At 43.4% G+C, this 15750-nt stretch overlaps 1 protein-coding gene and 1 long non-coding RNA gene across 4 annotated transcripts in view; one reads left to right on the forward strand and one right to left on the reverse strand.

Moving 5' to 3' along the window:
* Positions 1–2678, forward strand: part of LOC141421555 (uncharacterized) — a 122182-nt gene extending 119504 nt beyond the window's left edge. The window contains exon 10 of the mRNA XM_074067827.1: positions 1647–2678. Coding sequence (XP_073923928.1) covers positions 1647–1841 — 195 coding nt within the window. The 3' untranslated portion in view covers positions 1842–2678. The remainder of the gene's footprint in view (positions 1–1646) is intronic.
* Positions 2679–5428: 2750 nt separating this feature from the next.
* Positions 5429–11644, reverse strand: LOC141421557 (uncharacterized). 3 transcript variants are annotated; one of them, XR_012446141.1, is made up of 4 exons: positions 10793–11644; positions 8784–9003; positions 7641–7701; positions 5429–6067 (listed from the first exon to the last, which is right to left on the reverse strand). It is a non-coding gene; the product is annotated as an uncharacterized lncRNA (long non-coding RNA). The 3 variants fall into 3 exon arrangements; XR_012446140.1 differs by lacking the exon at positions 8784–9003; XR_012446139.1 differs by lacking the exons at positions 8784–9003; positions 10793–11644 and having other exon boundaries at positions 7641–7861.
* Positions 11645–15750: the final 4106 nt, after the last annotated feature.

Here is a 15750-nt window from a genome sequence, read left to right on the forward strand (position 1 = left end):
TCTTACCTCAATATCGCCCTCTTCTGTTGGCACAGTGAATGTAGTTTCCCACACTTAAAAGAACAAGCATCTTAGTGGGAGGAAAGTGGGGATGTGATGTCTGATTCTGCACTCTGCTCCCATTTGTAGAAGTCGCTTAATGTCCACATTTACCATTTTCTTTTCCTTTACTACATACCTCTGAGGAGCCCGCTACCCTTCCAAGGGCACTGCAACCTCCCCTTGGCACCCTTGCCCTCAAGAGTTGGTTGGTATTTCTGATCTCCTGTGCTTTCAAGTCTCTTTCCTTTCCCACTTGCCAGTGCTCTGATCCTCCAGGTCTCAAACATGTTCTCACTTCTCCCCACTTGTGAGCTGTCCTGTTCTGGAGGTAAGGTTGTCTGTGTTCTATACGAATGGAAACTGGCTGTGCTTTCCTCTGGAGCTGCTGTGCTGGTTTACTATATTTATTTCCCACCCATGCAAACTGAAGGCTGTGACTTCTCCAGGTGTGCTTTAGGCATGACTTGTGGGTGGTTGTATTTGCTCTCCTTGTTGTCCACTATGGCTTTTGGAGATGGAGAGATATTTATTGGGGACAACTATTATCATAAGCAAGGCAGAAGTACAAAAGGACAAGTCTGAGCCATTGGGCTTGGTGGTATATGTCTGTAGTCCCAGCTCCTTGAGAGACTAATGTAAGAGGGTCACTTGAGACCAGGAGTTGGGCCAGCCTGGGCAACATACCAACACACTATTTCCAAAAACAAAAGAACAACAACAACAACAAAAAAAACCCAAAAGAAAATAACCTAGTAATAATTAGGTTTATTCTAGAAAAGCATAGAAATAAAATATAATAAAATGCAAAGGAAATTTTAAGGAATTCTTATGATAAAACAGACTATTTTTCTATCTTAAGAACACCATTTGAGACTTGTATAGTGATGCACATCTGTAATCCACTCCAGCAATCAGGAGGTTGAGGCAGGAAGATTGCAAGTTTGAGACCAGCCTGGATTACATAGTGAGACCCTACCTCAAAAAAAAAAAAAACAAGCTAAAAAATTTTGAATGTAGAATATATTACATTTAATAAAGAAATAGGACTGGGAGCATGCCTCAAGTGGCAGAGTGCCTGCTTAGCAAGCACAAGGTAAACCCCAAAATCACCAAGAAAAAAAATGAAATGTTTTTGGGCTGAGTGTGTGACTTACATGTGTAATTCCAGCTACTTGAGAGGCTAAGATCCACAGGATTGAGGTTTGAGGCCAGCTTGGACAAATAGTTCCTGAGACCCCATCTCCAAAATAACCAGAGCAAAAAAGACTGGAGGCATGGCTCAAGCAGTACAGCACCTGCTTTGCAATTGCAAAGCCTTGAGTTCAAACCCCAGTCCCACAAAGAACAAGTTGGGTATAGTGATGCACATCTGTATTCCCAGCTACTAGAGAGGCAGAGGTAGGAAGATGATGGTCCAAGGTTGACTTCAGGCGTGGCTCAAGTAGTAGAGTGCTTGCCTAGCAAGTGCAAGGCCCTGAGTTCAAACCCCACTGCTGAAAAAAAAGTTACATGAGATTAAATTTCTAGTATTAGTTTCATTGTACTTAATAAGTGGGTGCCCCAAAGTAATAACAAATCTTGATTTTTGTGGTGGTTCTTTATAGCTTGTCGACTTTCGAGAAACTATTTTGAAGATGCTAGGATTTAACATGAAAACAGCAGACAAAGAAATCATTAATCAGCTAAGGCTTATTATACAAGTTTATGAAATATCCAACAAATCAAAGATTTCTTCTGAGTGTAAGACGGGACAAGATAAACAAAATTCTGCCTTTTCATTGCTACCAAGAAAAACTTAGCAGATACGGTTGTATTTACAGTATCTTGAATATGGCTATATTATGAATAAAATGCACTGGAAACTTTTCACTCACATCTCTTCTCTGTTGTTGTTTAACTTATCTAATAAGCTTGTTCTATACATTCTAATCTGGATTGTTACTTGCAATATGTAACAGTTCTCTAATTACCTTTAATTACTTAATTATTTTAAGCAGGATATGAATCAGAAACTTGTATTCTTGGTGATACTGGGGATTGAACTCAGGCCTTCACGTTTGCTAGAGACTTTACTGCTTGAACCACATCTCCAGCCCAAAACTTGTATTCTTCGTTGGAATATCTATCCAGAGTTAATAGCTCATTTGTAGGACAAACAATTTATTAGATAAACAATCTCTCTAAAAATTCAGGTAAGGTGATATTTTGTATATTTTGAATCTATCTTATCTATTTTATTAACTGAGTATGAATATCAGATATGAAATGTTGGGGGGGAAGCTTATTAAGAATTCTTGTAAGCCAGGCTCACGCCTGTAATCCTAGGTACTTGGGAGGCTGAGATTAGGAGGATCAAGGTTTGAGGCCAGCCTGGGCAAATAGCTTGAGAGTCTCCATCTCCAAAATAACCAAAGGAAAATGAACTGGAAATGTAGCTCCAAAGATAGAGCACTGCTTTGTAAGCATGAAGTTCTCAATTCAAACCCCAGTCCCACTAAAATAAAAACAATCTTGTAAATAGGCGACAGACTGTATTGTATTTTTTATTCTCCTAGTATCTAATAGTGCCTGCCTCTGTTTCCCTAGTAGTAGGCTGATGTTCAAGTTAATGGGTAACTTTTAAAACTGTATAATTTCTAAAATATTTCATTTAAAAGGGGAAATTATTCACTTTCCAAGGTAAGTTTTAGATTTTCCCAAGATATTGAGGGAACAAGTCGGAATCTAGACGGGCCTGTGAGATTCAGTGCTGGCTGTGGTCTTTTGGACTCTTTTGGGCTCAGTTTTGAAGCACTCATCAGCATGAGGGAGTAGGTTACAGTGGACCTGATGGAAGTAGCACTTTGAAAGAAAATGATTGTCCAGAATTCAAGAAAAATATGAGCATCACCTCCTAAATGGTCACGACCATGACTCCCAAACTGTATGCCAAGTCTTGCCATAGAATATTTCAAAATGCAAAGGGAAACAGTAATATCTGACATTGGCCAGGAAAGTACACCAACACAAGTGCCAAGTAGTTTATTGCAGTTTATTTCAACATTAGATCATTCTTCATTCCTTTTGATTCTGTATCTTTGTGGCAGAAACTGCCTAGAGCTCTCAGGACTTGTACATTTTTACCAAGTAAGTCCCAGCAGTTAGTGGTATCGCTACCAATGAAGCAGACCACAGACTTGAAGAATAAGGCACTCTTTCCCCAGGCTACAGGATCCCTGGCTGGAATGTAAGTTACATGTTTATCCTTGCTCTCAGGAATATTCTTGGCCTAGTGAAAGAGGAACGGTGGGGTACACCATGTCCAGAACAGGAACTGGCTGTTCACCAACAGGGCAAAGCAAAATGTGAACTATGTTAATTCTGAGTAGGCTGGGGAGAATACCTGCAACAGGTTTTTCAGGCAATGCTTTCAATCTTGTGGCCAAATCACTGCATATTGTCCTTCAATAAGAAATGGATTTAGACTTAAGGCTTCACTTGAGCCATTTTACCAGCCATAGACTTAAGGCTTCAGAGTAAGATTTTTAGTTTTCCAGATACATCAGAATCACCTAGTGAACTTAAAAAATTAGGGAGCTGTAGAGCACCTGCCTAGCAAGTGAGAAGCCCTAAGTTCAAACTCCAGTACTGCCAAAAAACATTAGGCCTAGTCAGAGATTGCAGAGATTCCTAACAGCTGATTCCCTGTATCAGTTAGTGTGATACAGGGCTCAAGTATGGATATTTTCCCAATGCTAAGTGTAAAAATTGATAGTAACTGCTTGGGAGAACTTGCAGTGCATGTTTCCTGATGTTGTAACAAGTTATCACAAACTTAGCTGAAACAATTCAAGTTTACTCTCTCATAGTTCTGGAAGTCTTACTGGACTTAAAATCAAGTGTAGTAGAGTTGTTCCTTCTGGAAAGGGGAGAATGTTTCTTTTTTCAACTTCTACAGGTTGCCTGCCTTCTTTTTATTTAATTAATTAGAAAGAAGGTCTCGATATGTAGCGTAGGCTATCCTGTAACTCGCTAGATATGTCCAGGTTTATCTTCCTGCCTTAGCTTCCTGAGTGTTAGGATTACTGACATGCACCACCTGGTTTGCCTACATTCCTGGTTCATTGCCTCCTTCCTCCAGCTTTAAATTCAGGGTTCTCAGACCACTAGTCTTTGTGGTGTTACTATTTCTCTGGTTTTTCTCTACTTCTCTTGCCTTCTTCCCTATATAAGGGCCCTTGTGATTACATTGGGCTCGCCTGGACAATCCTGAATGCTGTCCCTATATTATTTTTAAGCTTTTTCTTTGCAGCACTGGGTATCAAACCCAAGGCCTCATACAATGCTAGACAAATACTCGACCACTGAGCTACAACCCCAGGCTGATGTCCCTGTTTTAAAATCAGTTCATTAGCAACCTTAATTCCCTTTGCCATGTAATTTAATATGCTTTCAGGTTCCAGGGATTAGCATATGGGCATTTTGAGGGAGCCATTATTCTGCTGCCCATATTTAGCATCTACTAAAATTGAACTCATGTATGCTTTGCAAACAATTCCACGCCTACGGGATGTAACTGAAATGGGCGTACATGTATTCTACAAAAAGATATTTACCAGGTTATTTGTGGCAGTGTTGGCAGCGACCGGTGCAGTCTGTGATCAGAAGACTTCTAAATTCTTTGTGTCCCACCAGGAAGAATCCATGGCAGGTTATGTGTTTGGAAATGGAGTTAATTAAAAGTTAAGGAAAGGAAATACAAAAGGGAGCATGGTGAGTACAGGTGGAATCTGGAGGCTGAGTGGGTGTGCTTCTCTTCTCCAGGTGCTTTTAAAACTTACATTAACCTATGGGAAGGGAGGAACCAGGTGATTTCCATCCAATAATCAGTGAGTGGGGAGGGGCATGGACATTCCCTTACAGTTGTCCCTGAGCCAAGACATGGTCAATCTGAAATGCAATATGTCATATAATTTCTTATGAGTCCCAAACTTTCCCTAATTCTAGCCTGCCTCAGTAGTACTGTTCATAATTGCCCCAAAGTGCAAACTACACAAATGACCAGCAGTAGCCTAAGTATGGTAACTGTATTCATTATTCAAATATTCAGATTCTTTTGAGGTTGGACAGGGAGAAGTCAACTGGAATGCTGAATTTTCTCAGAGGCCAAATTAGAAAGTGGTTTCTAGGGCCAGAACTGGAAAGGTGGCAAATGCAGTAGACAGTATGGTTTCAGAAAATGGGTAAATTTATGGGTCTCCCCATAAAGCAAGGTAAGACTCTAACATGGTGAGAACAGCAGTGGGCTGTAGGAGACCTTGGTTCTTGAACATCTGTCAAGCCAATTGTTTTGGTCAACAGTGTCTGGAGTGGGTCCAGTGGAAAATTAAAAGAAAAGCACATGGGGCCATTGCATATAGGCAGCTTTATTCTGAGCAACAACTTGGCAGATTGCAGGAAGGAAGGAGAAATGGGGAAACCTACCATCCCTGCCTCTTAAAACCCCCCAAATCCAGTTACACAGCAGCCTGGGCTCATAAACACATACACTGTTACATAAGTGTACTTTGGCATCCAGCCGAAGCCTGATGTCCCAAGGTTAATTTTCCATGGCTACACCTTCAAGGTTGTGCAATTCCCAAGACAGTGTTCCCAGAGCTGCGCCCCTCTCCCTCCAAGGTTGCACCTGCGTGACTGAGGATATGGTCTCTACATACTCCACTCCTCACACAGATGCATCCTTGCGTGGTATATATGTTCTGCTGATCTCCATCCCCACCCATTCTGTACGGCATAGCCAATAGGGGATGGCACATTGCCATGATCCTGTCTTAATAAGGTCTCAATCAGTTGTTGCTGATCCCATTCCGGTCCTGTATGGCTGTGCTGGTACAGATGGTTCCAGTCCTCTTGGGTAGTTGGGTGTATAGTCCATGGCAGTCCTACAGCTTCGTCCATTGGTAAGTCCGTGCGTACCTAGCAGTGGGAGATGTTGTGCACAAGAGCATATATGTGTGCCCAGGAAAGCAGAGAGTTACTGGTCATCCTGGAAAGATGATAACAAAGTAGAAGATATTACTACTGGTAAGTCCCCAGTCCTGTAAGTCTTGCCACAACCTGTAGGGTGCTTTGTTTTACTTGCCAGTCCTAGCTTTTTCATTGTGGCAACCATGTATACACACACCAACTGTCTGTACCCATATGTATAGGGGAGTCTTCCTCTTTTACAATATGCCATACAGCATGTAGCTCAGCCCACTGAGCACTTTGTCCATAGCCTTGTTCATACCATAGCTCCTTGGGATCCACCTGGTATCCCATGGCTACCTATAAGGCCGGCACTGCCTGGCAACTGCCATCAGTATACCAAGTAGTGAGGAGTAGTGGCATCATCCCCACTTGATATGGACTAGGGTCCATCCTATATCTGAGACATCCATTATTGCTGTGGGCCCTTGAAATTTTGTAGTGTTGCTGAATAAAAAAGTCTATGCAGCTCCTGTATCCACCAGTGCAAGTACATTTTGTACATTGTGGGGGACCAATATATATGCAGTTCCACCTGTCTATCCCGGCCATCCTGTCAGTCCTGTTTAACAGGTCTTGCAAGGTCAACACCTGGGTCTTCACCTTGCATTTGTTCAGTGGAAATGTCCTTCCACAGGGCAAACAGCATAGCTGTAGATTGCCTGTCTATATCTGCAGGATTTACTCCAGCTGCAATTAAGTCAGTTCATATGATGTGAGGAGACACCTTTATTGGACCTGTCAAGGTCTCCCGGCCTTTCCTTGCCTCTTTTCCCTGCTTTTGCTCCAGCAAACTGCACATTATGTACTCCCTTGTTTTCCTGTTTTATCTCCATTTCACCCAAGCTCGTCATAGCCTGAGGGACATCATAAATGCTGTGGTCCACATTTCCCACCACACCTGCACCAGTTCAGCATATGAAGTCCACTTTGTGGGAGTAACTGGTATCTTCCCCTCATTTGCCCATACATCGGGGCAATGGCCATTAATCAGCTCAACATAGATGGGGAGTTTCCACATTAATCCATAAGTGCAGCATCCATGCCACAACAGATTCCCAGGCTTTTGCCGAAACTGTTTAGTCAATTCTATTAAGTCCTCTGGAGTATACTGTACATACGTAGTATGCTCCTTAACTTCTGGAGCTCCTACTTCCCGGCTGTGTTCGTGCTATTGCTGGTTGTGCCCTAATTGTCATTTAACAATAGGCTGTGCTCTCAGCATTACTGGGGTAGGAGAGGGTAAGCCCAAACGGATTTGTTCCTCTAGCTTGGTTACCTTGGCTTCCAACACAGTCTGTGATGTCCTCACACGGCGTAACTGAGCTTACCAAGCCAGTTTCTCTGCATGTTGCAGATGCATAGTTAGGCCACCCGGCAGGCTGTTACCACGCTCCTCCGCGAGCAGTCCCACACGTGGAGAAAGCCGTCTCCAAAGAAGCTGGGGACGCCACGCGGTGCTCCCAAGCCTCCATGGGAGCCCATTGCAGTAACAAAGCCGCCACCTGATACCACAAATTAGTTAGGGGCCATAGCTCATGCCCTTTGTCCGAATCTGCCTGGAGAATGCATGGCTCCACTGCTGGACTTACCGACAAATCCTGCTGATTACGCCAGCTTGTCAAGCCAACCGTTTTGGTGTCCGGAGTGGGTCTGGTGGAAAACAGAAAAGCACGTGGGGCCATTGCGCATAAGCAGCTTTATTCCAAGCGACAACTTAGCAGACTGCAGGAGGGAAGGAGAGACGGGGGAACCTGCCATCTCTGCCTCTTAAAACCCCCCAAATCCAGTTACACAGCAGCCTGGGCTCATAAATACATACACTGTTAAATAAGTGAGTTTGGTATCCAGCTGGGGCCTAATGGCCCAAGGTTAAGTTTCCATGGTTACGCCTTCAAGGTTGTGCAACTTCCAAGACCTCATTCCCAAGAGCTGCGCCCACCTCCCTCCAAGGTTGCACCTGCGTGACTGAGAATATGGTCTCCATAACATCTGTCACTAAACAGCCTGTAAGCCTTGGCAAAATCCTGGCACTTCTCTAAACCTGAATTCTCATTCTCTCTCTCGTGTCTGTGTGTGTGTGTCTGCAGTACTAGGTTTGAACTTGGACCCTCACACTTGCTAGGCAGGCACTTCACTATTCCAACCATGTTCCTAGTCCCCTGTGTAAGGAAATATAGGCCCCAAAAGTGACCACATGGAGAGGAGTGATCTGGCCAAGAGATTCTTTATTGCCAGGCTGGAAAGGGAGAGAGCAGAGAGCCAAGAGAGGGAGAGGGGGAGAGGGGGAGAGGGAGAGAGCAGAGAGCCAAGAGAGGGAGAGGGGGAGAGGGGGAGAGAGGGAGAGAGGGAGAGAGGGAGAGAGAGAGAGAGAGAGAGAGAGAGAGAGAGAGAGAGAGAGAGAGAGAGAGAGAGAGAGTCCTACTCTTCAGTGGGACTCAGCATGATCTGATTGGTTAGGATCTTATGGTTCATGCTGATTGGAGGTTGGGGCAGAAGGAGGATTCAAGCTAGACTTGAGGCAGGACTGTGACCCTGGAAAGCAGAAGCTTAAGGGTGCAGTAAGAACTGAAACCTACGGGCGCCATTATTGCCAATGTTCCTCCCTTTTTTGTTTGTTAAGGAAATGGGGCATTGTGTTTGCTCTGGCTTCTTTGAGCTGGCAAGGGGCTGCGTAGGGGAAGGTGGGTTAGTTGGTAAACAATGTTGGGGTGCTGAGCCTCATGATGGCGTACACCCAGGCTCCAAAAATGAAGATTTCCTCTTCTCTGAAGTTGATGAAGGTCCCTTGCAGCCACAGGTCATAGAGTCTCGAGCCAATCCTCTGACCTCCGCATGGTGGGTATCAGCCAACTATCCTCGTGTTTTGGAGAGATTGGTATCCCTGGAGGTACAACTGGTTAAATTTTTGATCAGCAATAGTAGACATGTAGTATGATATACAAGGGAGGAAGCCTAAGAATAGGAGAGCAAGAACATAGGCATTAGGACGGGCATTGGCCAGGAGAACCACTGTGAAATGTTGTTCCCTAGACAATTTCAAGAGTCCTCCAATTCCCTTCTCCATTTTCTAATTGTTTCTCGAGAGGTGCCACCACTGGGGGAACCCATTGAGCTTGACAGCAGTGGGTGTCATGAGAATGACCAGATGAGGGCTGGTCCATCGAAGTCCCAAGGGAGAGGGTAGAATATCCTTTTGGAGAACAAGATGCCCTGGTTTAACAGAAATTGTTATAGGGTGGGGCAGGATCTGGTTTGCATGCTCTCTGAGAAGTTCCCTGAGAAGGCAGGTAGTCAACCAGAGGAGCAGGGTCTGTTGGAGGCAAGTTTTTCTAAAAGAAGTGGGTGGCCATACATTATCTAAGACCCAACTAGGAATATTAGGAGGAGCATAAAAAGATGTCTGTTCGGGGACTACATACCTAGGGATCTAAATTCTGCAAAATCCTATAACTGCCAGGAAAGCTGTAAGCTGTCTTATGGTATGGGGGTTGGGAAATGGAAGATTGGGTTGATACATTTGTGATTCAGGGAGTGAGTCTGTCCCTTTAAGGCCATACCTAGGTAGGTGACCTGTGGGAGGCAGGGGCTGTCAGGATTTAAATGTAACACTCTTGGATAAAAGAGAGCTTTAGCTCATTATTTTATATAAATTGACACTTTTAACCTTTTAAATGTTTGTACCATATTTAGATAAAGTATAACATAACACTGTTACAAGGTGGTCATTTAAGACACATAAGCAAATATGTAAATGAACTTTGATTTAGTAGTACTTAAAGCTTGACAAGATCAGCAGAAAACACAAATAATTTCTTGGATAAAATCTTTCTCTGTAATGGTTTTTTGTAGATGTTACTCAGAGCAGAACGATATTAAGATAACCTTGTTATTTCATAGAAATAGAGGATTTGATTTTAGTTTGATATGACCCTAAAAATCTTTTAGGCAACTCTTAGATTATATTCAACTTTAACTTTCTCATACACCGAAGCTTTTATTATACACTTTTAAACTTACTCAGACCTTCATACAACATACTAAACCCTTTGATGGTTTGTCCTTATCCTTCCTATTTGAAACAACCTTTAGGACAAACCCTTTTTTCAAAATCCCTTCTCATCCAAAAAACCATTCCTTTTTCCTTTAACTTCTCAAAAATATTATTTATTACCTATCTATATCCTTCCATTTGTTTACTTTGTAACTTGTATTTTAAAATTAACTTTTATAAGAATTTTAAATTTATTATAGGGGCTGGAGCAACTCACTAGTAGCCCTTGTTGCTTTAAGGAATAGGCATAAGGCCTCATCCCTCAGGCTTGAGGGGATATTGTTTTAGGTGTGGAAACTGTGAGGGATTTTTGAGTTTTATTTGAATAGGGAGGGCCGTCCTGGCTCACCCTGCACTCATCTCATCAGTCCACACTGTGGAATCTCTTTGTCTTGAGTTTTATCTCAACATTGGAGAAGAAATGTAGCCTGTGTTAGACTGAAAAAAGGCATGGAAGAATAGGAGAGAGACGCTTAATACGTCAGCACAGGTTTTACTGGGGAGAAGAAACCTGCGGAGGGGGTCACCAGAAAGAGCTAGAGCCCACTGTCGCTTACAGACTGCGGGCACATAAAGGAGGGTAACGGGAAAGAGCCAGGAAACTGGTTAGGACAAGAACATTTTTGCGATTGACTTGTTGCTGGGGGTAGTAAGGGAGATAAGTGTGATTAGGTCAGTCATTTGCTTTACCGTCTCTCTGCTCCAATGGCCTAAGGTGGATTTCTATCATTCTTCGGGGCCAGGTGCGATCTTTCCAGTAAGTGCTGGGGTGTTTCCAGTGAGCTGCCCGTGAAGAAGAGGGATATGGTCCTAACATGGCTGTCCTTACATTCACCCTAACAGCCCGGATTTCTGAGTTCTAGCACTGGGGTTCCAGGCATCACCACCTACTCTAGCAGGAAAATCTTCTGGTCAGATAAAGGGCCTTGCTGCTCCAGGAGGACAGCCAGTGGGTATAGCTACGAGGGACATTCTGCCCCTGGCTCCATTCCTCAGCTACCAAAGCGCGGGTCATTAGCTTCCACCGTCCCCGCCGGCCTTGTTCCTCTCTTCCCCTATAAGTGTCCCCTTCCGAAACAAGGGCCCATTATTAGCACCTGGCCACCTCTACTCAATGCCCATGCCTGCAGGTCAAAACACCCTAGCGGCAAGTCCACAGCTTATGCGACGACCACCTTCCCGTGCAGGATTCCCACAGCGGTCGCCGCCAACTTGGCGGTTCTATTTCCCGGGACAACCCAGCCCACGCGCGCCCAACCGGTCAACAAATCCTCGCTACCGCGCCTGCGCTGCCGCTGGACGTGCTGCGCGTGCGCGCGGCCCCGCGGGGACGGGGACGAGGGAGAGCAATGAGCTGTAGTGGAGGAGGAGTTGCTACTTGACGCTGCAGACTGGAGAGAACGGAGAAAACCTGAAGGACGTCGGTGATGACTGGCTGGAGAAATGATTGGCTGGTGGAACGATCTCGTGCAGGGAACAACCTTTGCAAGGCGCTGGGCCCGAACGATTCCAGCCAATCAGGGCGCGAAGGGTGGGGGCGGAGCCCAGGCAGGGCGGTCTCGCGGGAGCAGCTGCGCGAGCTCGGGAGGCGTGTCTCTGGGACCTGCGTGTGCGGTGGGCACGCGTTGCGGGGTTTGGGCTTGTGCTCCGGGAACCTAACGTGGGGCGGCAGAGGCAGCCGGGTGGTGTTGAGGGCTCGTCCCGCTGGGTAACGGGGCAGCGGACTTTGCTTGCTTTGTTGCGAAAACTTGGTTACAAACAGACCCCCCCCCCCATATAGGCCACTTAGAGGCAGGCAGACCGCTGGTTTCCTTTATCAACCGTTTCTTAGCGGCTTGTTTCAGCTAAAGGCAAAGCCATCTGTTGCCGATTTTTTATGGGCGTGGCAGCGGTTTTGCTTTTGCTACCTTATTTCTAAATTCTGAGGATATTTTACAACAGCCCCAAACTTGGAATTAGGCTCTCTTTTTTGTTTCACTAGCAGTTTTATTGAAATGTAATTTACGTAGCCATTAAGATGTACCTATTCTAAGTGTCTTACAAGTCATCCGCGGTTTACTGGCAGGTGTAGTTCTGAGAACAGCATCCGTAGACAGTTTTCATCCATGATAAAGTTAGGATCACTATGCAGTCACTAAGCAACATGATCTTTTGGGATTATCATTGCAAATGCTGTTGGCCCTTAGCTGAAAAGCCAGAAGTCATGCATGACTATCTGCAGAGTTGTGCAACCATCGGATCTAATAGAATCAGAAAATCTTTGGTTATTTTTTCCTTCTTAGGATTGCCTTCACTATTCTCACTTTGCACAAGCGACATTCTACAGTGTAACGCGAGCCCCATGAAAATGTACCTTAAATTTTTATTTAAGCAAGTGAAATTAAGAGGGGAATTGGAACAAATGCTGGTAAATTGCCAGGAGTGAAAGTTTTCTGTGGTGCTTATGGGCACCACATAAACATTGACCGTTCGAACTGTCTTGGATGCTGAGGAATGGGGCATAAACCCCATCTTATAGATGAGGACAGGGACTTCGAAGGATAAGTTGCTTAAAGCTGCAAAGCTATGTCTAGGTAGGCCCCAAACTTGCTTCTGTCACTTCAGCAGCTTGCTGTCAATGTATGACCTGTACATGACTTTCATTCGCCCAGCAAATAATTATTGAGTGACCACTGTGTGCCAACAGCTCTGCTCTAGATGCTAAAGATACCCTAGCAAACCAGGGGAGTTCCTGCCCTCAGCTCATATTTTAGTGGGGGACACGATGGTAAATTAAAAGAGCATGTAGTCTAATTTTAGCGACGGAGACATGCAATTTACATTTATTTTTGTTAGACTGGGCCTCTCCAGGTTGGCCTTGAATTTGTGATAATCTTGCCTCCAGTGTGCTGGGACCATATCATGTACCACCACACTAAGCCTACCTTTTTTTTTGAGGGGGGCAAGCTAAGGGAATGGTGGTGGGAGGTAGGAACTGAGAGGGAAGTCTGCATGAAGAAAGGAAGGAAGGATTTGGTTTGAGCAGTTAGAATTGCCATTTACTGAGTTCAAACAGTGTCACATATGAAAGAGCAGGTTTGGGGGATAAGAATTCGGCTTTAGATATTTTTAGATCCCTCACCTCTTAGTCATTCAAGTGGAGATGTGGCATTTAAATCCACAAGATTGGATGAAATCCCACCACAGGAATGGGTTTAGGTAGAGAGAGGACCAAGGACTGATCCCTAGGATGCTCTGATCCCTAGGATGCTTCAGTGTTTAGAATTCAAGGAAATGAAGAGGAACCGGGAGAGAAGATTGAAAAGAAGAGTCCAGTATGCTATATGGAAAACCACAAGGGCATGTTGTCTTGGGAGAGAGTATGTTTTATGGAAAAAGGGTAATTGACTATGATAAGTATTACAGAGTGAGCAAATAAAATGGAGACTGAGAATGGCCCATTTCTAAGAAAAAAGAAATACGTAAATTCCTTTCTTTCTTTTGCAGTGTTAATGGATTGAACCCAGGGCCTTGTTTATTCTGGGCAAGAGCTGAGCTACCTTCCCAGTCCTATTAAAAATCTTTTGATACGAATGTTTATACTTGCAGTTAGTATAGAAACAGTGCTTCCTTCATTTTGCAGATGTGTTTTTACAAAGTTTTTGAAGAGCAAACTGATATCATCGACAATTTAAATGTGAATTTCCTGGCTGGGGATGTAGGTCAGTGTTAGAATGCTTACTTAGCATGGCCAAGCCCCTATGTTTGATCCCCAGCAGAAAGAGAGAGAGAGAGAGAGAGAGAGAGAGAGAGAGAGAAAATGAGTACTTCCTTTGACCAAGTAATTTCACTTCCAAAAGTGTACAGAAATATAGTTGTAATAAGTGTTTATCACAGCATTGTTTACAATGATAAAACATTGTGTGCTTTTTATTATTATGTGCTTTTTTATTATTATTGTTTTGTATTATTATTATTGCTCTGGGAGTACATTGTGACATTTACAAAAGTTCTTACAATATATCATAGTTGAATTCACCCTCTCCCTCATTCTTTATCCCCCTCCCGCTTTTCACTTTTATTGTCTTTCTTGTCACAATAATCTCTGATGGATGGATACTAGTAAAATAATCAAGCTGGGTGCCACTGGCCTATAATACTTTGCAGGCTGAGATTGGGAGGATTGAGATTGGAGGCCACCCTGGGCCAATAGTTGGCAAGACCATCTCCAAAATAACCTTAGCAAAATGGACTGGAGGCGTGGCTCAGCCTTAAGTTCAAACCCCAGTCCTGTAAAAAAAACAAAACACCAAACAAACAAAACTAGGTCCTATAGAATGGACTCTGGAGGAGACTTACAGAATTCCTTTTAGCGATTTTTCTGGTTTTCAGCCCCTTATTTGTCCTCTCCTTGCAGTGGGGGCTAAGTGAACTGAGATTTCTGGCAGAGGAACTCTTGCTTGTTTTATAAATTTCTGAAAAAGTGTGTCAGACATCTCCATTTATGCCAAGTATGGTTGTGGCAGGCCTGTAATCCCAGCACTTGGAAGGCTGATGCAAGAGAGTCTCAAATTTGAGGCCAGCCTGGCTACATAGAAAAACCCTGTCTCAAAAAATACAAATAAATAAATCCATTTATGATGGTAGTTTTTCTGTTTATTTAGTTTACTCATTTACTTTTTAATTTAAAGATTTTGCATAGACGTTTAGGACTTTTTCTATTGAATTGTTCCTTTCATCATTGCACGGTCTCACCCCTTATTTAATGTAATTCTTGCTTTATAGTCTACTCTGTCTGATACTGACATAGGTAAACCACCTTTCTTTCAATTAGTGTATTAGTGTTTGCCTGACATATCCTTTTCCATTCTTTTTTTTTTTTTTTTTTTTGACAGCAATGGGGTTTGAACTCAGGGCCTTGTACTTGCTAGATATGTGCTCTACCACTTGAACCACACCCCCAACTACTCTTTTCCATTCTTTTTTCTGTGTCATTCTATTAAAGTATATCTCTTGAAACAGCATATAGTTAAACTTTGTTTTTTAATTGTTTTATAATTTAATCGTTTAATAGAAATATTTAGACTCTTTACGTTTAATGTAAATTCTGATATAGAAGGATTTAAGCCTAACATATTGCTATTATCAGTTTTTCCCATTTGTTCTTTACTCCTGCAACAGTTAATTTTGTGTCAAGTTGGTTAGGCCATGGTACCCAGAGAGTTCATTAAACATTCTGGATATTTCTGTGAGGCTGTTTTGGGGTGACTTTAAGATTTAAATTGGACGTAGGTTAATCCCATCCAATCATTTAAATGCCTAAATAGAGGCTGGTAGGATGGCTCATGTGGTAGAATGCCTACCTAGCAAGTTTGAGGCCCCAGGTTCAACCCCTAGTACTGCCAAAAAAAGAGAGAGAGAGAGACCCGAATAGAACAAAATACTGATCTCCTCCAAACAAGTAGAAATTCTGCCAGAATACAGCATGTTGAATTGAAATGTCAACTCATCCTGGTCGCCACCCTCCTGGCCCACCCTCCAGAATTTGGACTTGCCAGTCTCTACTATCATGTGAGACTATACCTTAAAATAAACCTATGTGTACACATTTTATTGGTTCTGTTTCTCTGAAGAACCCTAGCATAATTACCTTCTGTAAATGGAGTATT

Source organism: Castor canadensis, chromosome 3 (assembly GCF_047511655.1).
Source record: "Castor canadensis chromosome 3, mCasCan1.hap1v2, whole genome shotgun sequence".
Taxonomy (NCBI): Eukaryota; Metazoa; Chordata; class Mammalia; order Rodentia; family Castoridae; genus Castor; species Castor canadensis.